Here is a 26,840-nt window from a genome sequence, read left to right as displayed (position 1 = left end):
ATTTTTCAAACCTACAGAACAGTAACTTTTAAAAGGATACGGGAACTGCTATAAGAGCTGAAAGGAAATACAGTATCTGAAGTGCTTTTGCTTAAAAGATTAATTTGAATGTCACCGCGTTTGCTTTCCTATGCGTGAGAAGAAGAAAAATGGCTTAGGAACCTTGAGCAATAAGGTTACAGTTCATGATTATTTTAATTAAGACATTACTATTGATAACTTGGTATAAGCAACATTAGGGTGAGAAAGAGAAGCTGAAATTTCTAATTAAAAGTGTGGCATTTAATTCAAAATGTCTTTGTAGCAATGTACAGTTCTTATGATTTAATAAAATTCTTTTTTATTTAATTCCGAGGGAGAATTGGTGGGAAAAATTAAGGGTATGCTCAATGTATAATACAGTATATACTCACGCTGTTCTCCATTCCAACACCATTTTGAAAATCACATATTCCCTCTGGGGAAATCTCCCAACGGTTTTCTCAACGGGGGATGATTCTAGATTGTTTTCTATTTAATTTGAATACAAATTTAATAATCCAGTTGATGTCTGTCCCCACTCATCTCCTCTCTATATTAGCAGGCTAACTGAAATTCATGCAAACATATATGGAGACATCAATTGAAGGAAAGGAGAAAGGAATGCAACAAGATTGCATTCTCTCTCTTTTCTTATTCAACCTGGATGCTGAAATAATCACGAGGAAGCTAGCTCTTGAAGAATAAAAAAAATCGGGGTCAAGGATAGGTAGAAGAAACATCAACAATCTTTGATAAGCTAACTGTTGAGGTAATTCCCCGTTAGGAGAATGAGCGCGTACCGGGAGACGTATTTGAGAGAAGTGTTTGAATAATACACACACAGTACACAGATACACTGTACAGTAAATGTAGGTTTTTTACTTCCAGAAAGGTTTAAGCAAAGTCCAAAATAAGCAGTCCAAAGTCATTCACAAGTAAATCAGTCAGTTTTCAATCCAGGGATAATCCAAATATCAAAGTCCAGTGTCAAAAAACAGTTCAGTAACAGACTTACATTAAATCCAGTAATATCAGTCAATTAGAAGAAATGGAGGAACGGCAACACTTTCCAACAGAAGGAAACAGAGATACACTCACACTCTCTTCTGAGACTCAGACTAAGACAAACCAGGTTTCTGACTCCATCTTATGGCCGTTTTGAGAAACCACACCTAATTACAGTTTTGCATTTTCTTAAAGTTACAGTTTTAAAATGTTTATCCTGGTTTATATATTTCTAACCCAAATAGCTGTTAGGTGACTCATATTCCTAACAATAACGATACAACTCTTCTCTCAAAAACCAAAAAAAAAGATGTGGACCATCTGATCAAGAAAATCAAAGAAGAAAGTGAGAATTTTGCTGTCTATCTAAATGTCAAGAAGACTTAAGTTCATGACCACTGCAAGGAATGGAAACATTAAAATAGAAATTGATGGTGAAGAGATAGAATGTGTAGAAAAAAATCGATTTCCTAGGGTCACAAAGCAGTAAAAGCCCAGAAAAAAAACACTGGATTGCACTGGGTCGCACAGCAATGATTTACATGAGCCAAATATGGAAAAGCAAGGGCATCAGCCTGGCAACCAAATATAAATTAGTCCGCTGTATTGTGTTCTCCATAGCTGCCTATCCTTGTGAAAGCTGGACTTTAAAAAAGCAAGACAGGAATAGATCAACTTGTTTCACATATGGTGCTGGAGAAGGCTCCTGTGTATTCCTTGGACAGCAAAAGGGACTAACAAGAAAGTACTGGAGCATATAACATTAGACACGTCACTGGAAAGAACTATTACAAAGCTGTGTTTCACTGGTGAAAACAATTAGGTTGGGAAGAATTAGTGGTAATTAGGAAATTAAAATGAGGTCTGGATATTATCAAAGCTGACACCAGCCACAGCGTAGGAAAATTAAAAGAAGTAGTGCAAGATTGGAAGATGTGGAGAGACCTGGCCTATAGAATCGCCAAGAATTGGACACATCTGGATGGATAATATCATCAATACAAATTCTAGTTCTACTCTTGTATATGCAAATAAAATGATCCTGAGCGTCTCCCAGGTGGGAATGAGGAAAGGCATTTGTTGACTCTGAATAAATTATCAAAAATATTTATATAAAATTATTATAAATTCACAATTGCCAAATCAATGGCAATTCTCACAAGCAAAGAACACTTATAAATATCTTGGTGGGTTATTTCAGCCTCAGTTTCCTGGAGAATATTTTTTTTTTCATACTGAGGAAGTGTTTTTCATAATAGCTCCTCAGCTATACTGAGATTTTTCACTTGAAAGCAGCCCATCTTATCCTTAGAGCTTACCATGCCTTTATTGTATAACCAAGATTTAACATTTCCATTTATCTACAGCGTCAAAGTTTCTACTTCCAAAAATCTTGACATCCCATTAAATCTAAGTACCTTAGATCTATTTTTAAGTTGCCATAGTTCGTTTAAAGACAAGTTTAATCTCCTTGGATCAGCTTTTTAACCTTTGGCTTTTTTTCCTATGGGTATGGAAAAAAAGACAAACAATCTAAGAGAACAATTTAAGTCAACCGGGATAAAAATAGTTATTGGGAAAGTTTATTTCTTAGGACTATTTTTGAATAACCTTTATCCAGTAGACATTGATTTTACGAATGTTCTTTAAACAAACAATATACTGTATTTGACATTTTCTATATCAACTTAAATCTGGTTCCCATCTTGTCAGAATGGGGATATTTTTCAAATAGGACAGGCCAATCTCTCAGGTACCACAGACCTGAAATTGTAGCCAGCTCTTAAGCCAGGTTGAATGCATTGCCTTCTGCTATCTAGCTGGGATGCTGCCAATTTATTCCCTTTCTCAGAATCTGTGTTCATGTTGGAATAGTTTAATGGAGTCCTTGAGACATTTTTCCCTACTTCTCTCTCCTGGACAAACTTTATTTATCCTATTCTGAGGAAAATTCCTAGCAGAGAGCATGAATTCCTTCCCCATTAGACAACTACTTAGCTATATTTTGCTATGTTGTCTGATTTCCTGAGTCAATATGTACTCTTCTCAGTTCTATATTGTTTGTATTAATTTCCCTTCTTTTGAGCTATTCAACTTGTTTTACTTCTTACTAACTGCTAGCAATATGGCTGTAATAAAGAAATGATTTGATTCAGTTCTGTACTGATACCAGGAGTGGATGATAATTTGGGCCTATGACTAAAAAAATAGTTTTTCCCACAGGGAATTCATTTGATTTACCAAAACAAATCATACATCAGTTTGCTCTTTCTTATCAGAAAAAACAAAAAACAAAAAAAAAACACCAGAAATTGTCTACCATGGACCAAATTTAGGCCATTTCATTCCCAAATGTCAATGGCTTAATATCTAATGTTAATCTCTCTATATAAAAATAAAATATCACTCATGCATCATCACAAAATCTCCAGAATCGTAAAGCCTACAAACTTGAAATTTGACACGTATGTTCCTCTTGGCTTCTAGGTACTCGCTAAGAAAGGATTTTTCAAAATGACCATCTGATCATTACTATTTCTTGATATAGTAATTAACACGCTCTGATGCTAAGGAGTTCTACGCCCCCTCTCCACCTGAAAAGAACTCTGTTCCCACTGCCAGTTGCCTCACATGCCATCACCTCAGTTCAAACTGACAGTCGTTGCACTCCTTCACCCAGGAGCGGTCTGGGGTTCCTTATAGTACTAAACATCGGTACCCCAACAAAATGTCTACACCTTCAACTTATGAAACTGCTTCCGAACTCAAGGTGGCTTATGAGTTCTTCTTATGAGTTTCAATCACCGACCACCACTGAGCCAATAGATTGTGAACCAAATTTATCTTGCATAGTGTCCCAGCCTCAAATTACTTCTTACACTGACCTCCTCAGTTCAGACGAATCTGTTCTTTCTCCTGTAACACTAGTTGAAGGGAAAAGAGAGGAAAAAACACAGGAAAAGATTTACAGATGCGATTAGGAAAACACAAGTAAGGAAAGCTGTAAAAAATGTCATCAAAGTCATCCCAAAGTCAATAGATAGGCTGTAAAAAAAATATACATCTAATAACCCCTGTGCTAATCAGGCAGCTACAGTTAAATACAATAAAAGGATATCACAAATCAGATCAATTCTTTGTACTAATAAATATTTGTCTGGTTTTAAATATGAACCTCAAATTGATTACTCCAGGGAAAAGATTGTTGATCTCGGACCCCGGTTACCCTGTTCCTGGGGCCATGCCCTGAAGTGACAAGATGAAACTCCTGGGATGTGATGCAGTGGTAGAAAATTCCAGCTCCCTCCCCCCTTGGGCACAGCCTTCTCACCCACCAGCATCCAACGGTAGAGCACTTTCTTTCTGCTGCCCAAAAGTACAGCGGATGCTTCCAAATGACATCTTTCGGAGCCTGGTGAAGGAGAGAATTTTTATGCCAATATTCAAAGTGCAGAGGCAGGTCTACCACAGGATAGGGAGTATCATGGTGGGGCCTCAGTAGCAGCCTTTGTTGGTGATGATGACAATGAGAGGGACATCCGCTGTAGAATCTATCCAGGCGTTAATCCAGAACTGGTTAGCCAACTGAAGAAGTTGCTGCGCGAACACAAGAAGTATATTCTGGAACTTAAGGCTGCTGTTGATTCTGTTCCTAAGGGCCACAAGGACTTCCAAGTGGTGATTATCACTGATAGGAAGCTTTCTGGTGAGCACCAAGGTCATTTCAATGCCCCCACAATTACAGAAGTGGTTGTTCTCATTGTCGGCCCGGATTTTGAGGAGATATCGTTCTCCACAGCAGAGATAACAGGTTGTTACGAATCAATGAGGCGCACCGTGCCTATGATGCTCTCAAGTACCCTCTGATGTGGAGAAGATGGCTATTACATCAATATACCTCAGTGTGACGCAAAGACCGTCTTCTCAAAAAGACAGTGTTTGCTGCTGACTTTTACAGCTACAGGATAATGGAGCGTGATGGCGAAAAATGCTACCTACTGCTGTTCTGCAACCTTGTCAATCTATTTCTGGCTGATATGTGTGCGAAAATTTGAGAGTGAAAGACTCAATTGGATTCATAACAACCAAAAACAGCTGAGAAGTGAGGAGTATGTGCACCTGAAGGATGCCATGACAAGAACTGACAGCCAGTTATTACAGCTTGGCAAGATGGTTGTGTTGCCATCTTCTTTCACTGGAGGACCCCGCTACATACATGAGCAACTCAAGATGCGATGATGTATGTGCGCCATTTCGGACAACCAGATCTGTTCATCACATTTACCTGCAATCCGAAATGGCCATAAATCGTACAGTTCTTGAAACAAGGACAAAAATCTCACGATAGACATAGTAGCAAGGGTTTTTCACATTTACTGCCCTAAAAACTGTGGCGGGGTACTTCAACTGACATTTCAAACAGCATGCAGTGAACTTGGTTTGCTGGAGGATGATGTTCACTGGGACCACACTCTAGAAGAAGCCTCCATCTCTGACTTTCCTAAAAAAATCTTATTGGTTTTCTGCCAAGTTGCAGAACTCCTAAAATTGTGGGAGAAGTACAGAGATAGTTTTGCAGTAGATGTTAGGCGGTTAATGGAAAGAGTGTGTGGAAAAACCCAACTAGTCCTCCAAATTGTTTACAACGAATGTCTTATCCTTCTTGAGGATGTTGTCATATCCATGTCGGGTAAAACACTCCTACAGTTTGGATTACCACCACCTTCACAAGAGCAAGGAGTCGTTGTCAGCAGCCATCAATACCTGAGTAAACTGTCCTATAATAATGTTCAGCTGACAGAAGCAGTTTCTGTGAATGTTCCAAAATTAAATCAAGAACAGAGGAACGCCTATGATGAAATCATGCACAGTATTGCTTCTGATTCTGGCCAGTTGTTCTTTCTTGACGGTCCTGGTGGCACTGGCAAAATGTTCTTGATCAATCTGTTGCTGGCCAAAACTAGGTGCGGAAGGAATATCGCCTTTGCCGTTGCTTCCTCAGGAATTGCAGCTACTTTGGTCAACAGAGGCAAGATGGCTCACTCTGCCTTCAAGTTACCTCTGAACCTGAATCATTCTGAGTCTGCACTTTGTAACATCTCTAAGCAGAGTGACATGGCTCAGGTGATTCGAGAAGCCAAAGTTATTGTGTGGGATGAGTGCACCATGACTCACAAAAGAGGTATTGAGGGTCTAAACAGGACGCTCCAGGACATTAGAGGCAGCAACCGTCTTATGGGTGGAGTTACGGTGCTTTTGGTTGGTGACTTCAGACAGACGTTGCCTGCTGTGCCATGAGGGCCTCGTGCAGATGAAGTCAAGGCCTGTCTCAAGTTATCCTTCTTATCAAAGTCCTGTCTTGAGAGTTAACATGCGTGTCCACCTTCAATGTGATCTGAGGGCAGAAGAGTTTTCTAACTTACTGCTTGATATTGGTGATGGCAAGCTTTTGGAAGAGAAGGGAAGGAATAACTGTTCCAAATAACCTTTGCGATGTTGTGAGAGATCTGATCAGCTTGACTGACAGAATATACCCCAACATTCATCAGGCTGGAGTGTATTGTGCTTCATGGCTGAGGGAAAGAGCTATTCGCACTCCAACAAATGACTCAGCCGACAGCATCAACAATTTTCTGCTGGAGCAGCTGTTGACTGAGCATACGAAGTATGATTCTGTGGACTCGGTAATGGAGATCAAGAATACTGTACATTACCCTGTGGAGTTCTTGCACATTCTCAACCCATCAGGATTATCACCTCATGTCCTCTATCTCAAGGTTGGTGCTCCAATCATGCTGTTACGCAATCTAAGCCCTCCGAAACTATGCAATGGCACTAGGCTTCAGCTGAAGACTCCGTACAAACACATAATCGAAGCCACAATTTTCACAGACGTCCATCGGGGAGAAACTGTTTTCATCCCCCAAATTCCTCTGAACCCATCAGATTACGACTTTGAGTTCAAACACCTACAATTTTCCGTTAAGGTGTGCTCCGCCATCACCATCAATAAGGCACAGGGGCAGACTTTAAAAGTGGCTGGTGTGCATCTGAGGAGTGACTGTTTCTCTCATGGCCAGTTGTATGTGGTGTGCTCCAGAGTCAGTTCACGTGACAGCCTGGTCATCTTCCAGCCAGAGAGCGAAACCAGGAATGTTGTTTACAGGGAGGCCCTGAGCAATTCATCCGAGGGAGGAACTGAAAGTCTATGCTATGCAAGTTATTAGCCTGGCTACGTAGACCCAAAAGCCAGGTGGGATTAAAAGGGTTTAAGCCCATCTATGTTATTGTTGTTAGACTTACAATAATGTCTTAATCTGTAACAGAAACTTAGTTTACCGACTCTAATAATGAAATAAAACAATGCCTTTTAAAACTACTCATTAATTTTCAAGCTTTAAGTGTCCCTTTATCAAGCCCAATCACCTAGTTTCGTAGTGAACCATGAGTATCCAGCTAAGTCTATATATAATTGTATACATTTAAGAGAAGTTAAGTCTCAGTAAGCTATATCAGTAATAAACTTAGAATTACAGTTAATTTAGTCAATTTCTTTAGTATGGTAGAATAAACATATATGCTTCCAGTTTTAGTTACTAAGTAACTGCCCTATTAGCTCTTTTAACTTCTGAGTATTTTGTGACAGTCCCAAATTTTATTTCAATATTCAGTTGGGAGATAGGCAAAAAGCGGGGGAAAGATTCACATTTATAGAATTACCAATTTTTTATATATCCCGCAATTAAATATTGGCATAAGAAAATTTTGGGAAGTACAGAGGGACATTATACTATGATGGCACATGTAACAAATCAGTTCAGTAATACAGGACTAATTGAAGAAGTCATAATTTCCATCCCTATACAGATAGTCCTTGACTTATGTCAGGTCATTTAGTATCAGTTCAAAGTTATGACAGTCCTAGAAGAGAGGCATTACATTCTGTACAGCACCTCCATTCATCATAAAGCATCACTCTGCCTCCCCCTATGGTCACATGGCACATCACATTGGCTCTCATTTATGACTGGTGCCCCACAAATACGTGACCAATATTTGCCATCTTCTCTGCTGGCTTCCTCTGGAAATCAAGCCAGGGGTGCTGCTGGGATTAAAGGAAACCAATGGAGAAGCCAGCAGGGAAGATTGTAAGCAAAGGGGATAGAAGATTTGAGGTCTGTTCCATCAGGGATGTGTGCCAAGAGGTTTTCCCCACCCCCCATAAGGAGCCTCTGTGGCGCAATGGCTAGAGTGCAGTACCGCAAGCTACTTCTGCAGCCAACCTGCCTACAATTTGGCAGTTCAAATCTCACCAGGCTCAAGGCTGATTGAGCCTTCCATCCTTCTGAGACGAGTCAAATGAGGACCCAAATTGTGGGGGGAAATATGCTGAATTTGTAAACTGCTTAGAGAGGGCTGTAAAGCACTATAAAGCAGTATATAAGTCTAAGTGCTATTGCTATTCAGGGAAGAGAATCTAACCTTAACCCTAGTATACAGGTTTTTTAAGTAAAAAAAATTCAACCGTTGTAAATGATCTGTCTATCTATCTATCTATCTATCTATCTATCTATCTATCTATCTATCTATCTATCTATCTATCTATCTATCTAACAATTTGCACACATTATTGTGCAATTTAGCCAAAACAATTTAATTTTTTATTTCTGATATGTTTGTTAAGTAGATTAAAAGGACAGACCAACTGCATTTTGACTAAATATAGCTATCCACTGATTCAAAGAAACTATTAGGTTTCAGTATACCATGAGTATCAGGTCACATATATTTCTAATTCACATACATTTTTGTTAATGTACATTTCCAAAAAGAAAACAATAAAAACCAAAAAACCCACTTTAAATGGAGAGCATATAATAACACTTTTAAGGCTTTCCAGCAGTATCACATTCAAGTCATACTTGGTCATCGTATATAAGTATCTAATATATGACCATTTATATACCTACCCTGTTCAACTTTCATTGACATATTACATCAATACTATCATTATTTTTGGAATATCTATTTAATTTATTTAAACTGGAGGTAATCATTGGTCCCAACCCCCCCTAGGAGCGGTGCAATTAATGTGTTTAATTCAGCAGAGTGGAACTGTCAAACACAGTCTAATTCCTTTGAAGTAGAAATTCTGATTAGCTGCATTTAGCCCAAGTTACCAAATTGCTTTGTTTATATATGCAATAATGCTTTAATATTAACGTTAAAATAAAAATGCTACCTGAAAAATTGGGTCACTATTTTTCTGCTAATAATATATATTGAAGAATGGAATATTATCTTATATTCAGATCATTTGGAGAAAAATACCACCATTCTTAGAACTTCACTTGGCACCAAGTTCTGTATTTTTTTTGCATACCAGAATGATAAAAATAACCCCAAATATGCTTATGTGTTCAGATTAATGACAGGAGTTGGAAAGTGTTTCTACAATTAAAGACTATTTAACGGAGGAAGTTTGCTATTAAGTAAACATTTAGATTCTTGTAGCCAGGCCCTGGGTGAAAAGAGTATTTGAGCAAGTGATAATCAGATTATTATCTTTTTATATATTATTTCAGTTCCTGCTGTATAAAAGCAGAACAGGTACACAGTAAGATATTGCTATAATATCTCTAGAGAAACAAAAGAGTATTTCTTTTCAACTTTTATCTATGCATTAACCTTTCTGTGGCCAGACATTTGCCTTGGGCAGTACCATTACTACTAATAATCTGTTTCCTGTTTCCAACTATTGTTTTAACAATTGGAAAATATTTAGTTCATTTAAGCAAACACAATCAGATAGAACTGAACACTTTGCTCTTTCCTACACTATCACTGAAAATTCATCAAATTAAAAAAAAACTATTGTGGTTTCATATTATTTATTAATTTGCATTCCAAGACGTTCCAACAAACATTAAAATATGCAACAGTTAAAAAATTAATAAACATAAAATAGAAAGAACCCAAAACAACAAACTGTGTGAGGAAATTTAATGGTTGGTGAGATAGATCTATGTGGTGAAGACATGCTGGGTACGGAATTGTCAGGATGGGAACTGTCCGGTAAGAGAGGACATAGACTGAGGGCTGGATAGCGGGTGGAGAAGAGATTCAGAAGAATTCAGTATTTAGTATTTTTTAGTATTTATTTGATTTGTCAATCGCTTACAAGATACAGGTATAAGAATAAACATAGTTTTGAATACATGAGATAGATACTTATAAGAAAAATAAAAAGAAACAATAGGACAGGGACAGTAGGCACATTGGTGCGCTTATGCACACTCCCTACAGACCTCTTAGGAAAGGGGTGAGGTCAATAGTAGACAGTCTAAGGTTAAAGTTTTTGGGGTTTGGGGAAAAAAAACCACAGAGTCAGGTAGAGTATTCCAGACATTGACCACTCTGTTGCTGAAGTCGTATTTCCTGCAGTCAAGTTTGGTGCGGTTAACCTTGCGTTTGTATCTATTGTTTGCTCTTGTGTTGTTATGGTTGAAGCTGAAGTATTCATTTTCGGGTAGGACATTGCAATGTATGATTTTATATACTATATTTAGATCAGATCGGAGGCGGCGTAGTTCTAGGTTTTCTAGGTCTAGAGTTTCAAGTCTGGTGGCATAAGGTATTCTACAATGGGTAGAGGAGAGGAGAACTCTTCTTGTGAAATATTTCTGGACTTTTTCAATTGTGTTAATATCAGATGCATGATACGGGTTCCAGACTGATGAGCTGTATTCAAGTATAGGTCTAGCAAATGTTTTGTATGCTCTGGTTAGTAGTGTGATATTACCAGAGAAGAAGCTACGTAGGATTAGGTTAACATAGCCTTTTTTGGCTATGTAGTTACAGTGGGCTCTAGCACTTAGATCATTTGAGATGAGTACTCCAAGTCCCCTGACAAAGTTGAAAAATTCAGATGGCAGGAGCTTTCAGACTTTAAAAGGCTTTGTTAATGCAGCTTTATAACAAAGTAGAATTAAGTTCATCTGCTCATGTTTCCTGTCTGGTCTACCGGGTAAGACTGACAAGAAGGCACTAGTCTATTCTTATCAGCTGAAGATACAAATAAAAAAATGGTCTGATGTTTTTAGAAATTGCTCATTTAAAAGAAAGCAACGACCTCTTCCTAATGAGGAAAATTACACTCTGTAATAATTAGGATTATAACTTTGAATTATCATTGTGTGTAGAGTGAACATTTTAATAGAACATGGGACACAGAATCAACCTCTGCATTTGAACATATACAAATACACTTTTCTTATGGGAAAATAATGAGGAGGCATGATATCAGAAAATAGTTACAAGGGGGCGGTTCAGTAAGTTAAGTTAAATCAATATATTAGAGATGGAGAATTTTACCCATCTGGTCTGATATCTAAATCACAGACCCTCTGTTTGAGGTCTGCCAAAATTTTATTAAGGTCAAAAGTAAGTAAAATTGGAGTTGACAGATCACAATACAGGTGGTCCTCGTTTAATGACTATTCACTGACTATTCAACTTGAAATCTGCCAAATGAAATTGACCATTCATCCAAGTTCTGGCTCTTATAGAGACTTGAATCACATGGTTGCCATTTGCCACCTTTTTTGCCAGTTACTGACAAGTAAAGACAATGGGGAAGCTGGCAGGAAGTTGCAAAATGGTGACATCTTCACTTACCAACAGCAACTGGATTGCTCAGAATTGCTGTCCTAGGGATACATGTATTTTTTCAGACCCTTAGCTTAAACAAAGTCAAAGACAAAGATCTCCTAAGAGGTAGTAGATAATATCTAATATTGATAATTAGGTAGTATATGGGTATCATACAGGAGCATATCCTTCATGTTTTATTTCTCTTTTCATTTTATTAGCTTCCTAAAAGAGTAAGTTTGCAAATAGTTGTCACAATAACCAACTATTTATATATACATGAAATTATAGATATAAATATGTATGATGTCTTTCCAACAGATGAATAAAATTATCTAGTAATGTATTTATTTGTTTATTTTGCCAGTCATTTGCTGTGAGGAGATTATTATAAATCATTTTTCAGAAAACATTGCTTGGCTTATGATAAACTATAGTACTGAGGTGATTATGGTTTATTGTTTTTCAGACATATTTAGTAATCTAGCTATGCTACTGATTATGCAATGAAATATTTTGCTAATATAATATAAGAAGGTTAAACAAGTATATAGCTTATTTGACTTACATTCCAATCATATCCAAGAGAAAAAATATAAAAATCCATGATAACAGCTTATATCCTCTGATGCTACTTCAACAGTTCCTAGGTTGAGCTACCAACCAGTCCCAAAAGCTGTGAATCTCACTAAAGATTAAATAATAATAATAATAATAATAATAATAATAATAATAATAATAATAAGAAGAAGAAGAAGAAGAAGAAGAAGAAGAAGAAGAAGAAGAAGAAGAAGAAGAAGAAGAAGAAGAAGAAGAAGAAGAAGAAAATACACCCAATTACCAGTACTTTAAATCTCGAGTTAAAATTAATTGTAACCCAAATAGGAATTCTGACTATAGGAACTTAACTGTCATTGATGTAATACTGATGTATATTGATGTATGTAACTCAAGATAGTTTGTTTGGGATTTAATAGAAGCTGCCTGGGGTTAAAAGAAAGCAGCCAATACACTTACTCAGTACCCATTCTAATTTCTCTAAATTGACTGTGGTGTCTACCTAAACTTAAAACTCTAACCCAGCATAATTACATAATTTGGTTTATTAGATACCAATGTTTTAATCTATTAGACATTCTATGGCCTGATTAAGTGTTCAGCAACATTCTTATGCTGATCTACTTAGAATTATAGTGCTAACATTTTTAAAAGTTTTGAAAGAAGGGCAATCAACTTTGGTAGTCTACAGCTACTTGGTTGCGATAAATGTAAGTGGTTAATTTTATGCAGTTGCCTCAAGTTAAGAAGTTAAGTGTTAAGCCAATAATAATTACCCAGTACAAAATTATTGTCTCACTGAATGAGTGTCTAATACATACAGAAAGGTGAAATTATCTGACAAAATACATTTCAAATTAGTGTGACCATTCAGAAGCTTCTTGTATTTCCATGTTCCATCTCAGCTTCCATGCAAAAGGCTAAGCCGAATGTCTGCAAAGAGGTTTTGGCATAATCTTGAATGACAAATGACATACTACCAGGTGCCAAGATAGGCAGGGGAATATAGTCACCCCCACTTTGAGCCTTAACTGAAGTAGCTTTGTACTTAGTGCCCTGAATAATTAATAACTCCTTTGGCAATCAGTCATGCATTCCTTAATGGCACCTAAGGCATCAAATATCCCATTCACTGGCTCTTCCACAAGTAACAATAGACTTTAGTACACTGGGTGTTCTATGCCAAGTTGTAAATGACATAATTTAAACTAAACAATGAATATTACCCAGACTCAAAATGGAATGTTTTATTAGGTTTGTTTACATAATATATAGTTGCTAAGTAAACCTGATAAGGATTTGAGACAGACTTTCTTAATATAATTTTTGCCGAGTGACTTCTCTTTTTGCGCAAAATTTTATCATTAAAAATACCTTTATGAAGTCCAGAATGAAAAACATTTTTTAAAAAGATAAAACACATGGACAGGTAAAAATATTTGTAGAATTTACAAAAAATATATTCTAATGATCCAAGACTATGTATCTGAAGAAATACCATAATCTGATATCTGGATTTGATTTAAGGTATTTGTCATTTTTTACAATATTACTATATACAGATGTATCAAACATCCTCTGCATTTGGTGTTAAACACACACACAGGCACACACATCCCTGCATATAGGTAAAAATAAAAATATGTTACAAATTGACACATTTCTTTTAATAATCAAAGTTTTGGTAATTTATATTTTGAAGCAGAATATTATGATTGTTTAGAATAATTAATTATATTATAGAATTAAAACAACATCGCTACTGACATACATTTAGGACAGTTCTTCTCTGTATGGCGCTAATAATAAGTATAATCATGCACTATTTTATTTAATGTTTTTAATCATCTTTCCTTAGCCTAGAGGGATTTTTCATGATTTAAAACCAATTAATGAAAATGTACAGATAACATTACTGTAAGTAAAAAAAAAAAGTTTATCAGAAATGCAGAAATGATTAAAAAAAAAACTTTATTGAAATCAAAACTTTAAACTTTCACCATATTCAATATGTAAAATTTAAGCATTTGAGTTCATTACAAACTAAAATCTAATCTGTTTATGTTCTGTGACATTACAGTCATATAAAAGTATATATACTTTTCTCAGAAGAATATGTATAGTACTCGACCAGACAGTTCTACCTATCAACACAGAGAACAGATTCTCAACAATGCCATATTTTGTTTATCTATTCAACTTCTATTTTTTTGGGGTAAAGATGTAGAGAAGTCATTTAATGTCAGCAACTGAGACTGCTGGAACTACCATCAGTAAGGAAGGTTGTCATGTGGTTTTTCTATTAATGACTGCTTTGCTTAGCAAAGGAGTAGGCATTCCTAATTAGGGTTGTTAAGTGAGGACTACCTGTACTTCAAACAAATCCAAAATGCATAGTTTTGAATCAATTTTACAATTACATTTTCCAACTTTCATAACTTGGATCCCAACTTCTCAAACAAAATATTTAATTCCCCAAAAGATACCTTTTTCATTAAGAAATAGAACAGAAAGGTTAATTAAGATAGCAAAATCCATCTTACATAAATCAATTAGGAATAGAAAAAAAATGAAACATGGAAGAAATGCTTAATAAATTTCCAACTATTGTTTTAAGTAGCCTACAATACCATCCATTTATACTTTAGTAGTACATGTAGCAGGACAATAACAAAAACTAATCAGTCTCCTTGACATCCAATCAAATTACCTCTTCTATTCAGTTTTCGTTTAAGGGATTACCTCAAAGTCTTCATTTAACAACCACAATTGGGACTGGCAACTCAGTCATTAAGCAAAATGGTGGCTAAGTGAAACCATGATCCAGCCTATGATATTCCTTCACTTTTCCTTGGCTTTTCAGACTTGCAAAGGTCATGTACGCAAGGACTGGTCAGAAACTTATTTTTTTTCAAAACTATTGTAACTGCACAGAGTTGCTGCCTGAATCGATTTGCTACGTGACAGCTAGTTGCACTGACTTTTGTCAGGCATATTTCAGTTGGATTCCTGTAATCAACCAGAGGTTCCAAACCTTTGATTCCACTTTTGTGTTATTCCTTAATCTTTCATCATTATGCTTTGAGAATCAGATACTTACTGTTGTAAGAAGATTATAATGAATATGGAATCCAGGTTCAGAAGGAAAATACTCATCAGAAACAAATCTTATCCTGATTTGGTTTCCTTTAGAAATCTGCTTTCCTGGAACAGCAGCAGAACCACACCACCGCCCTAAGACGGTGCCATCACTGGGCTCTTCCACTTCTACGAAGTCATACCTACAGCAAAATATATATACATACATATACATTTAATCATTGTTATATGCACACGGGAATACTTATGAACAAGAGCAAAAACAAAGCCATGTATATATAAGTACATACAGTGAATAGTAAAGTATTTTAAATGAACAAAAACACAAAAACAGTTTTAAAAAAAGTAACCAAAAACATATATAACCACACTGAAAAGTACTCATTCTTGCTGTTTCTGGTGCACAGTAAATCCATAATTCTTTTATAAGTGATAAATTCCAAGGTTTTTGTACACAATTAAAATGCACATTCATATCTTATGTTGTGCTGATCTTTCTACCAGTTAAATGACTGAATAAAATAGCAATAGTCCATATTATATATATGTACTTATCAATTTCATTCAGCATAATGAGATTGACATCAAAGTTAAACCTTTTAAGAACGTTTTCCAGAATATCAGCTGTAAAAAAATAGTTTGTTGAATTAGTTTCGGTATCATACTTAATAACTTATTATATTAATAAATTTATTAATTAAATCAAATGCTTAATTCAGAAATGTTATAAATAACAAATATTTTCTTTCTTCCTTATTTTTTTTAACAGTGGTCTTTGCCTGTATGTTTTAAAAAATTCTGCCAAAAATACATGTCTTTGAGATGCAACTTGAGGTGCATCTGGAGAAAAAATTGAGATCAAACATGTTTTAAGTGAAAATATTGCCATTTCACAATTTCAAGCATCTAGATTTTTCTTGCAGTAATGTTTTAGAATGTATTTGACAAGAAACCAAAATATACATGATCTCATTTACAAGTTAATTAAAAGTATTTGCAATTTTCCAAATGGGATTCTCTCACAATATGAATTGGTTATGTAAGAGTTACAATAATACGACTGACTCAATATCTTCCAATTGTGAATCCACAATAAATATACCAGAATTATTGCTAAGCACCTCCAAGAATATCAGTGGAGTCACGTAATAACTTTCTAATTTTAGTACCCCCATATGTGGGAAACATAGTACTTGCTGAAATAGGTCCTTATCTGTTTGCCAAAAAGGTGCTTTTAAGTCTTCCAACAAAAATTTCTAAGTGGATTTTTCAATATAGATATATTTAAATATTGCTTCTGAAAAAAGGTTGTTCAAGCAGTCATTGACAATATTACTAGGGAATAATTGGAAATAATAATGATTTTCAATCCCCCAAAATAAGTAAGAAATCTGCTCTAATCTTAAGTAGAATCTGCAATGCTACTAATATGAAAGGGAAAGGAAAAATGTGGAAAAATTCTTATCCATAACTGTTAACTCACGTTTACAAAACAAGAATTGAGATACAAACCATGGTTCTATCAACAAACAAAATAGGTAGGATGTACTTGCTCAGTTAATGGGGCTGCTTATGGTTAAACGTTAATCCATTTATTTAAAATTATTAATGCTCCTTTAGATTATCTGAATCAATCCCCAAATGTAATCATTTGTTTAAATCCAAGCAATACATAAACCTGACTTCTTGCTGATTAATCTCAGTCTCGTGAGTCCAAATCCTTTTCATGTTATTTGTATCTTTTGTTTGCAATATTGTGTATTTTATTTAATAAAATACTCAATAATTAAACAGTTTTGATTGCTTGCATATTATTTTTGAAGTGACATCAAACACATACATCAACGACATTCTTGACATGTTGAAAATGATATAAGACTTGACACATGAAGTGAAACAATCACTGACAACCAGAATCTCATGTCTGTAGGTGATCGTTATAATTCCTGTAATAGAATTACAGGTATTGTATTGCACTGTCCAAATCAGTATTTAAGGAGCTTTACTAAGCTTGCTTTTTTTTGTCCAATGAAATGTAGGTTTCTCTCAGCAACATGATACAGAGCACACTTGATACTTAAAGCAGTTTATAATGACCACATCTCTTCTCAGACATCCTCGGGGACTTGAAGATTACTTATTTTCTTTCATGCTTTTCAAAAACAAGCCTGTTTTTGCAGACACAATGCCTGTTGGTGTAATAAAATTCAAAAACAGAGGGTGGGTTTACTGCAGTAAGTTTGGCTTCCAGAACGTAAAATATCTTAGCTACTTCAAATAAGAGTAAAGAAAGCATATAGTGAGGAAGACTCAGTGGCCACATTCCAACTGTTTTTTTTTTCTTCTTCTTATGAGTTCTAAATATTCTCTTAATTGCGTAATAGAATTACCGGAATTTTTTTTCTCTTAATTTTTTCAAGTAGATGTTTCATTTAATTATAAGAGGAAATGAACTTAGTTATAAATTTACTTTTTATCAATGGTAGCTATTGCATACAGAATTGGAACACGGTACAAGTGCCCTATACACTTGAGTTCTAATCTGCATCCTCCATATAAAATCTCCATATAAAATATTAAATATGCCCATTTAAAATTAAATAGACTGGATGAACTTTTGAGATTGGTCCATTTAACTTCTAGTTTGTATTCAGTAATGGACTAAACCCTTGTCCCAAAGGTGCTTTTCTAAAAGGCAGCTTCAAGACTTTTTCCAAAAGTCTTGTTTCTCTTTGAAGACATTCTGCTTCTCATCCAAGAGGCTTCTTCAGTTCTGACTGAATGGTGGAGGATGGAAGGATTTACATTCCTTGCAGTCATCTGATCGTTCGCACTCTTTCTGAGAGTCTGTGAGGTCACTTGGGGATTTATCTGTGCCCTCAGGGTCACCTAAATGGTGCAAATGGGTGTGGAACCGTCTTGGAACTGCTCAAATGACTGTGTTGTAAGCACGGCTAACCTTTTGAAAAAGCGGTGTCCTTTGGGACAATCATGACCTGGATGACTGAGCATCTCCACAGACATTCAACAAAACCCCTTCAAGTTTGGTTATGCTTCCTCATAGTGGTGTGAGATGTGTGTTCTTGGAAGAGATGTACAAAGAACATCCGAAATCTTATGGCTTAAAATCAGGCTCAGGTAAAGCGAGGGTGTCAAACTCATGTCATCACAGTGGCACCATGTGACATATCGGGACTTTTTTTTCCCTTCGCCAAACCAGGAGTGGGCATGGCCAGGGCATTTGGGGCGTCCGGCCCACTGGCCGGATGTTTGACAGCCCTGACCTAAAACATGAAGACTATCCCAGTTGTCCAGCTAAAGTACACAGAAGTCTCTACTGGGCAGCATGACTTAAGAAAATGTTGGAGGCATATGATGACTTGAGTGACAATGGCAAAGACATCAGTTAATATTACTGTATGCAGGAGGTGGCAATGATAAACCACTTATGTGATAGAAAATACAAAATGATTCATAGTAGAGGAGAAAACGTAGTAACCTGTGCTTTGCTGATACTAATTGATAGCCAATAATACAAAGGATCTTTCAGCTCTAGTACAGGGGGTCAAACTTGATTTCATTGAGGGCCACGTGAGGTTACGGTTGACCTCAGGGGACCAGGGTGGGTGCGGCCAGGTTGATGTCGCTCGTGCCCAGGGGTGCATGTAGTGACTCAGGTGGGGCTAGCGGGATCCACTGTCTCCAGCAGAGGAAGGCGAAAGAGACTCAGAAAGAGAGCCAACAACATTAACACAAAACAATTTTAGAACGATAATTTGGATTGTGCTCAATCACCAAATATTTTTATATTACAGACAAGTTTACTTCATTCCAACTGTCTGTTCGACGCAGTACATACAACAAGTGAGATATTTCATGAAAAATGAAATATTTTCTAATGGTATGGGGAAAATAATTAAGTTACCAATCTTATAGCTTTCCAAACAAATACACACATGAAATCAATTAGACAAATAATTTAATACCTAATTTATCGAAGTGGTTTATATTCAAGTGACTATGCCACCACTGCTTAACACAAGCTGCAAAATAATACACATGTGTCAAATAATTTTGATCCTCCCCTCCATTTCTGGCAATAAAAATACAAAATATTAGATTATCTAAATTATTTACTATTCTTTTATGACAAGCCAATCAGTTACCTCAATCTGCTCAATTGCAGGCCATTTCGTAACTTTTTAAGCAGAACACAGAACTGTAAATAGCAGTTAAATATTGTGTCAAATGTTGGAACAATGCCATCATGTCTCCCCTAGTCATCTGTTCATTAGACTAGACATATCCAATTCCTACAACTGTTCTTCGAATGTTTTAGCCTCCAGCCCCCTAATCATTCTTATTGCTCTTCTCTGAATTCTTTTCAGAGTCTCAATATCTTTTTTATATTGTAGTGACCAGAACTGGATGCAGTATTCCAAGTGTGGTCTTTCTAAGGCTTTGTTAAAGTGGTACTAGAACTTCAAGATCTTGATTCTATCCCTCTATTAATGCAGTCTAAGATTGCACTGGGTGCCAGCGTGCATTGTTAGCTCATATTTAAGCGACTGACTACTAGGATTCCAAGATCTCTTTTGCAGTTTATTCATTATTATTATGTATTTATTAAATTTATATTGCCACCTATTCATTCGCTCATGGCGACTCAAAGCGGCGTATAGAATATAAAAACCACTTAAAACCATAAAACTAATTTAAAAAATCAAATAAATTAATATAATTAATACCTCTGTGGCACAGTGGTTAGAGTGCAGTACTGCAAGCTACTTCTGCTGCAGCCAGCTGCCTGCAATTTGGCAGTTCAAATCCCACCAGGCTCAAGGTTGACTCAGCCTGCCATCCTTCCGAGGTGGGTAAAATGAGGACCCAAGACTGTTGAGGGCAATGTGCTGACTCTGTAAACCGCTTAGAGAGGGCTGGAAAGCACTATAAAGTGGTACAGAAGTCTAAGTGCTATTGCTATAGTAATAAAATCATAATAAAATCACCCCAACCCCCGCTCCAGTGACAGCAGATCACACGAGCCAGTTAAGCCATCCCATTCTGGGTTCCCAGGTCTGCTGGCAGAACCAGGTCTTCATTGGGCAGTGGGCAAGGGCTGGATCTCTCCCCTCCTATCAACACTGACTGAGAGTGACCGCAGAGGAAGTGAACCAGGATAGCACAAGGCCTCCCACTCCCAACCCCCAAAGCTACTCCAAGAGAATATCATGGTTGAAGGTATCGAAAGCTGCTAAGAGGTCAAGCAGAGTAAGGATGGATGCACTACCCCCATCCCACTCCCATCAGAGATCATTCAAAAGTGTGACTTATGCCGTCTCTGTCCAGGCCTGAATCCTGATGTCATTGCCCTAATTAAATCAGTAGTGGTCAAGATAATCCGTTTCATTCAGAAACCTCCGCGCAACCACCTTCTCGACCACCTTTCCCAAAAAAGGAAGTTACTGGCATTAAGCCAAGTGTCTCCTAGTCTATATCTGTACAGTGGTTTTTTCTTGCCCAAGTATAAAATTTTACTTTTATCTATGCTGAATTTCATTTTGTTATATAGGACCCAGTGTTCAAGTCTTTCAAAATCTTTTTGGATCAAGCTCTTCTGAAGTATTAAGTATTCCTGCCAGCTTATTGTTGTCTGCAAATTTGATGAGTTCCCCTTCTGTTCCCTCATCTAGAGAGTTTATAAAGATATTAAAGAACACTGGGCCTAAAACACAACCTTGAGATATCCTACCACTCACTTATCTCCATGTGGAGGTAGTTTTATAAAGGAATACATGTTGACTACGACTTGTCAGCCAGTTACAAACTCATTGGCGGGTGGTGCTGTCTACCTCACATTTTGCTAAGTATGTCGTGGTCTACTTTATTAAATGCTTTACTGAAATCTAAGTATACTATGTCCACAGCATTTCACTGATTCACTAATTAAACCACTTTGTTAAAGAATGAAATAAGATTTGTTTAGCAAGATGTTTTTGATGAATCCATGTTCGCTACTGGTTATAGCTTTGTTTGATTCTAGGCATTCATAAATTTACTGCTTGATTATCTTTTCCAAGATATCCTAGATATTGATGTCAGCCTGAAGATGGGAACCACATCAACTCTTTTCCAGTCTTCAGGTAGTTCCCCAGTGCTCCAAGAACTTTGAAAGAAATGTTTCAATGATTCTGAAATCATATTTGCTAGTCCCTTCAGATGTAATCTAGGATGTAATCTGTGAGGACCCAGTTATTTGAATCCATCTAGAGTTGACAGGTGCTCTCTTATTTTTTCATATTTTAATTTGCCTTATTTTTTCATATTTTAATTTGCATTCCTTTTGGGTAATAAAACATATACAAGAAAACAAGCAAGCTCAGAGAGCATCAGAGACCCCTCATTTACAGTTCGGTTTTTGAATTGTGTTTTCTTTTTGCAGGAATGCAAAGATGGATTAAGGAATTCCGTTTTGTCTCTATTGCCTGTTACTTCTTTGCCATCTTCTCCCATTGGTAGACCAATTGTTTCTTTAACTGTTTTCCTGTTTTTTTATGTGTTGAAAGGAACATTTCTTCTTCTTCTTTTGACATTTGTTGCAAGTCTTAGTTCATTCAAAACCTTAGGTTTCCGAACGTCACCTTTGGAAGTTCAGACTATTTGTCAGTATTCTTCCTGATTATGTGTTCCTCTTTCTATTGTTTGTACTTATCCTTTTTCTCCGTCAGTTGAGAATTCTTTATGAAACCAGATAGTTTTTTATTTTTTATTTTATTTTGTCAAGCAATTACAAGATAACAGGTATAAGTATAAACATAGTTATGAATACATGAAATGGATACATATAAGAAATAAAACAATAGGACAGGGATGGTAGGCACGTTGGTGCGCTTATGCACGCCCCCTACAGACCTCTTAGGAAAGGGGTGAGGTCAATAGTAGACAGTCTAAGGTTAAAGTTTTTGGGGTTTGGGGAAGAAACCACAGAGTCAGGTAGAGGATTCCAGACATTGACCACTCTGTTGCTGAAGTCGTATTTCCTGCAATCAAGTTTGGTGCGATTAACCTTGAGTTTGTATCTATTGTTTGCTCTTGTATTGTTATGGTTGAAGCTGAAGGATTCATTGACAGGTAGGACATTGCAATGTATGATTTTATATACTCTCCTTAGATCGGACAGAAGGTGGCATAGTTCTAGGTTTTCTAGGTCTAGAATTTCAAGTCTGGTGGCCTCAGGAGACGACAGGACCACGCCCCACTCATCATCAAGAGAGAACGAGTGGACACTGTCCCTGCGATCAGATTCCTTGGCATCCATATTTCAGCTGATATCTCCTGGTCCCCTAATACCAAGGCCATAGTGAAGAAGGCTCAGCAGAGGCTGCACTTCCTGCGGGTTCTCAGGAAAAACAATCTGGATAAGAAGCTGTTGCTGGCTTTCTATAAAGCCTCTGTGGAGAGCACTCTGACATATTGTCTGGGTGTGTGGTATGCAGGCTCCACGGTTGAGGACAGGAAAACTGTACAGAGGGTGATAAACACAACTCAAAAGATCATTGGTTGCCCTCTGCCCTCCCTGGAAGAGTTAGCCAGGTCCCACTGCCAAAGCAGAATCAAGTCCATTATAGAAGACCCCTCACACCCTGGCAATTATCTTTTTGACCTGCTGCCGTATGGATGGCGTTTTAGGTCAATAAAATCCCACACCATTAGACTAACAAATAGTTTCTTTCCCTGGGCCATCTGAACCGCAAATAAACACGAAGTCACTACCTCATTAAGGTGTGAAAAGATGTGTAATCTCAACACCCTATTGATATTACAGTACAACCCATCTCTTGTGTATTATACTCGGCTAAGCATTACAGTCAGTGTTGGATGTATATTTTGTGTATATTTGTAGATACTGTACTCTCAAATTGCAAATGGAGACAGGCTTTGATAGGATGCTCCCAATTTTGACCATTTGTTGTCTGTTTGACAGGAATGCTTCTATCCAGTTATGTAGGTGTCCAGAGATACCATAAATTTTTAGTTTTAGGAGTAGTTTGTCTACCACTGAATCAAAGGCTTTACAGAAATCTATGTAGATTGCGTCTATTGCTTTGCTTTGATCGGGTTGTGTAGTCCATATGTTTTTGCAGTGTAAGAGTTGCAGATTGCAGGATAGTTTTTTTCTGAAACCAAATTGTTTATTAGAGTAGGTTTGTCTCTAAGAGGAGGATAATGGATTGGTTAACAATTGATTCCATGACTTTACAGGTGACGCAGCATAAAGAGATTGGTTTGTAATTTTCAACTAGGCTGGGGTCTTCCTTTTTGAAGATGGGGATGACTGTGGCTTGTGACCATAGTTTTGGCAAGGAACTGGTCCTGAAAGATTTTTCAGAGATTATGCTTAGAGGTTCTGCTATGGCAGTGGATAGCTTTTTTAAGAAGTAGGCACATATTCCGTCCGGTCCAATAGATAGAGCTGGTTTTAGATTGCGTAGTGCTTTTTCAACATTGTCTACTGTAAAATCAATATGTATTAGATGATTGTAGTTGTCTGTGGTTCGACTAGGAAATACTGGGCATGATCCATTGCTGTTTACAAATAGAATACTTCATTGGCCAAGTGTGACTGGATACACAAGGAATTTGTCTTGATGTATATACTCTCAGTATACATAAAAAAAACATACATTCATTAAGAATCAAGAATCGTAACGTACAACACTTAATGATAGTCATAGGGTACAATCAATAATCAAATCATACTAGGAAACAGTCAAATGGGAGGGGATGGGTGATAAGGAGTGGTGAGAAGATTAACAGTAATAGTAGTGTACACTCTGTAAATAGTTGAATAGTGTTGAGGGAACTTTTGTTTAGCAGAGTGATGGCTTTCGGGGGAAAACTGTTCTTGTGTCTAGTTGTTCTGGTGTGCAGTGCTCTATAGTGTCATTTTGAGGGAAGGAGTTGGAACAGTTTACGTCCGGGATGTGAAGGGTCTTGTAAATATTTTCACAGCCCTCTTTTTGACTCATGCAATATACAGGTCCTCAATTGAAGACAGGTGGGTAGTAATAGTTTTTTCTGCAGTCCTAATTATCCTGTGAAGTCTGTGTCTGTTTTGTTGGGTTGCAAAACCAAACCAGACAGTTATAGAGGTGCAGATGATAGACTCAAGAATTGCTCTGTAGAACTGGATCAGCAGCTCCATGGGCAGTTTGAGCTTTCTGAGTTGGCGCAGAAAGAACATTCTTTGTTGTGCTTTGATATACTGAGCCAAAGAATGTGTTAAAGAGGTTGGCTTTAATAATGTGATCATTGCAGTCTTTACCATTGGATTCTTTCAGGGGTGGGATGGACCTTGAGTCTTTTAGTTTGTTGTTTACAAAATTGTAGAAAGCGTGGGTGGATTTGGCGCGTAGGTTTTCCTCTTGTTTAATGTGATAATTGGTGCATTCAGTTTTTATCTGGTGGCATAAATTTTTGTATTGGCTTTTGAAGTTGGCAACGCGATCAGATTTGTTTTTCCACCATAACATATATATCATAACACAAAGATATATCATTATAGAAATATTTAGGTGTAGGTGTAGCCCCATTTTTATTTTTGTAAGAGGAAGAGGAGTAAAATCATTTCACTCACTTAGCAGCCACAAATACTTCCCCACATACTTAGCTAAACCCCAAATATACACTAGTTCCCTCAAACTTTTTTCTGAAAAACACATTGCCTTCACTTGTGGCTGTGCACAATGTTAAGAGGAAAGCCATAATAGGGATTCTGAAGGTCATGTTTTGGTGAATGTAAAAAATGCCACACCCTGGAGAAGTTGTATAAATAAATAGGTAACCCCTATCTACAGTTAACAAGTGAAGAGAAAAATACAGCTTTCTAATTTAAGATTCTGTTGAAATGCTTAGATGTACCAATATATTCAACATGAAAGGCTTAGCTCATATGTTTTTTTTATTATGCTTTGCTAAATGAACATTCAGCTAGCCAAATGTTTAGTCTATTTATTATGTTTATCATAACGCATCACTTCATAGTACTTGCTTGATGAATTCAACAGCAAATCATTTTCCACTGCATAAGTACTTCAAAGAAAAAGCAACATTTCTGCTGTTATGGGATTCTGTTATAGGCAAAGGCAACAAACTTCCTATCCCACCCTTTTCTTACCTCCCATATATAAAAACCACAAACTTTTCCCATCTGGAATGAGCCCAAAGATTGGATCAGATGTACCTGCAAGACTGGGTCATAAATGCACCTTCAGGACTGGGTCATAAATAAAACCAAACCCAGTAGCTCTTTAAAGTATAAAAACATTTTTCACTGTATCCCAACTCACTGGGAGTTAATATTGTAGTTCTCCTTTTGTACCAATAGCAAACTTCCATTTCTCAGTAGGTTTCAGAGCCCCATGTAAATCTAACTAGTTTTGGCCTGATGGGACCATGAGTTATCATTTCCAGAGCTTTCTAATTTAATTAGTGCCCTCGAATAATCCACCAACTGAAGTCATGCAATTCCCCTCCCCGCTAACAGCTATGGCCGTCAGCTATAAATTGTGATGGTACATGAGAATAACCTTGGAAGTCAGAAGGAAGACCTACAGTCAGATAACAGATAACAGATAATCAGAGTTGGAAGGGACCTTATAGCAGGGGTTGACAATCTTTTTGACTTCAGGGACCATCAAACTCATAATTTTAGATCCCAGGGACCACTAACTGGTTCTGTGGGTGTGGCCTAATTTGTGAGTGTGGCTTGGTGGTCATGTGACTGACTGGGCATGGCTTGTATGTAAATATTATAAATATTTATATAAATATTGAATTTTTTTATAAAAAAGAGCAACTTTTACCCCAAAGCAGGCAAAGCAGGCAGGCAGATTGAGTTGCTCACAGAATCACAGATTCATTCAGAAATCTATCTATCTGACATTGGCTAGCTCAGTCTGTCACATAAAATTTGCTTGCAAGAAAACTCACAAAATTAATTCACAACGCACCATGCATGTAAATATTGAATTTAAAATATAAATAAAAGAGCAACTTTTACCCAAAATCAGGCAAAGCAGGCAGACTGAGTTGCTCACAGAATCATTGAGTGATCTAACTATCTGCCATCGGCTAGCTCAGTCTCTCAAATTTGCTTACTATGAGTCTACAATGAATTTGCTTGCAAGCAAACCTTCAGTCCTAAGGGAGGTTTGGCTGTACTTAAAAGCAGAGCCGAAGATCTAAAGACTAGCTAGAAAGCAAGAAATCCAACCATTTCCTGCTTTCTAGTTAATCTAAATCTCCTAGCACAGGAAAAACAGATGATGGTCGGAAAAAGGAAAAATAGAAATTTAGCAGGCAAGTTTAGTGGGTAAGGAGTGAGTGGGCGGGGAGGGTTCCCGCGGGCCACATGCTCGGCGCAGCCTTGTGTTTCTGCGCAGCCTGGATTAATTGCTTTGGGGGGGTTCTCTGGGGGTGAGATTTCTCTGCGGCCCACCAAAATT

At 37.0% G+C, this 26,840-nt stretch overlaps 1 protein-coding gene across 1 annotated transcript in view; it reads right to left on the bottom strand.

Annotated features, from left to right (window-relative positions):
- PDGFC (platelet derived growth factor C) overlaps positions 1-26,840 on the bottom strand; it is a 111,925-nt gene that overhangs the window by 15,128 nt on the left and 69,957 nt on the right. Inside the window, exon 3 of the mRNA XM_026699984.2 lies at positions 15,335-15,515. Coding sequence (XP_026555769.1) covers positions 15,335-15,515 — 181 coding nt within the window. The remainder of the gene's footprint in view (positions 1-15,334; positions 15,516-26,840) is intronic.

The sequence above is a fragment of the Pseudonaja textilis genome, chromosome 6 (assembly GCF_049901715.1).
Source record: "Pseudonaja textilis isolate UNSWEBS1 chromosome 6, rPseTex1.2, whole genome shotgun sequence".
Classification (NCBI taxonomy): Eukaryota; Metazoa; Chordata; class Lepidosauria; order Squamata; family Elapidae; genus Pseudonaja; species Pseudonaja textilis.
Note: the sequence above shows the minus strand (reverse complement) of the source record. Positions and strands in the feature narration are given on the sequence as shown.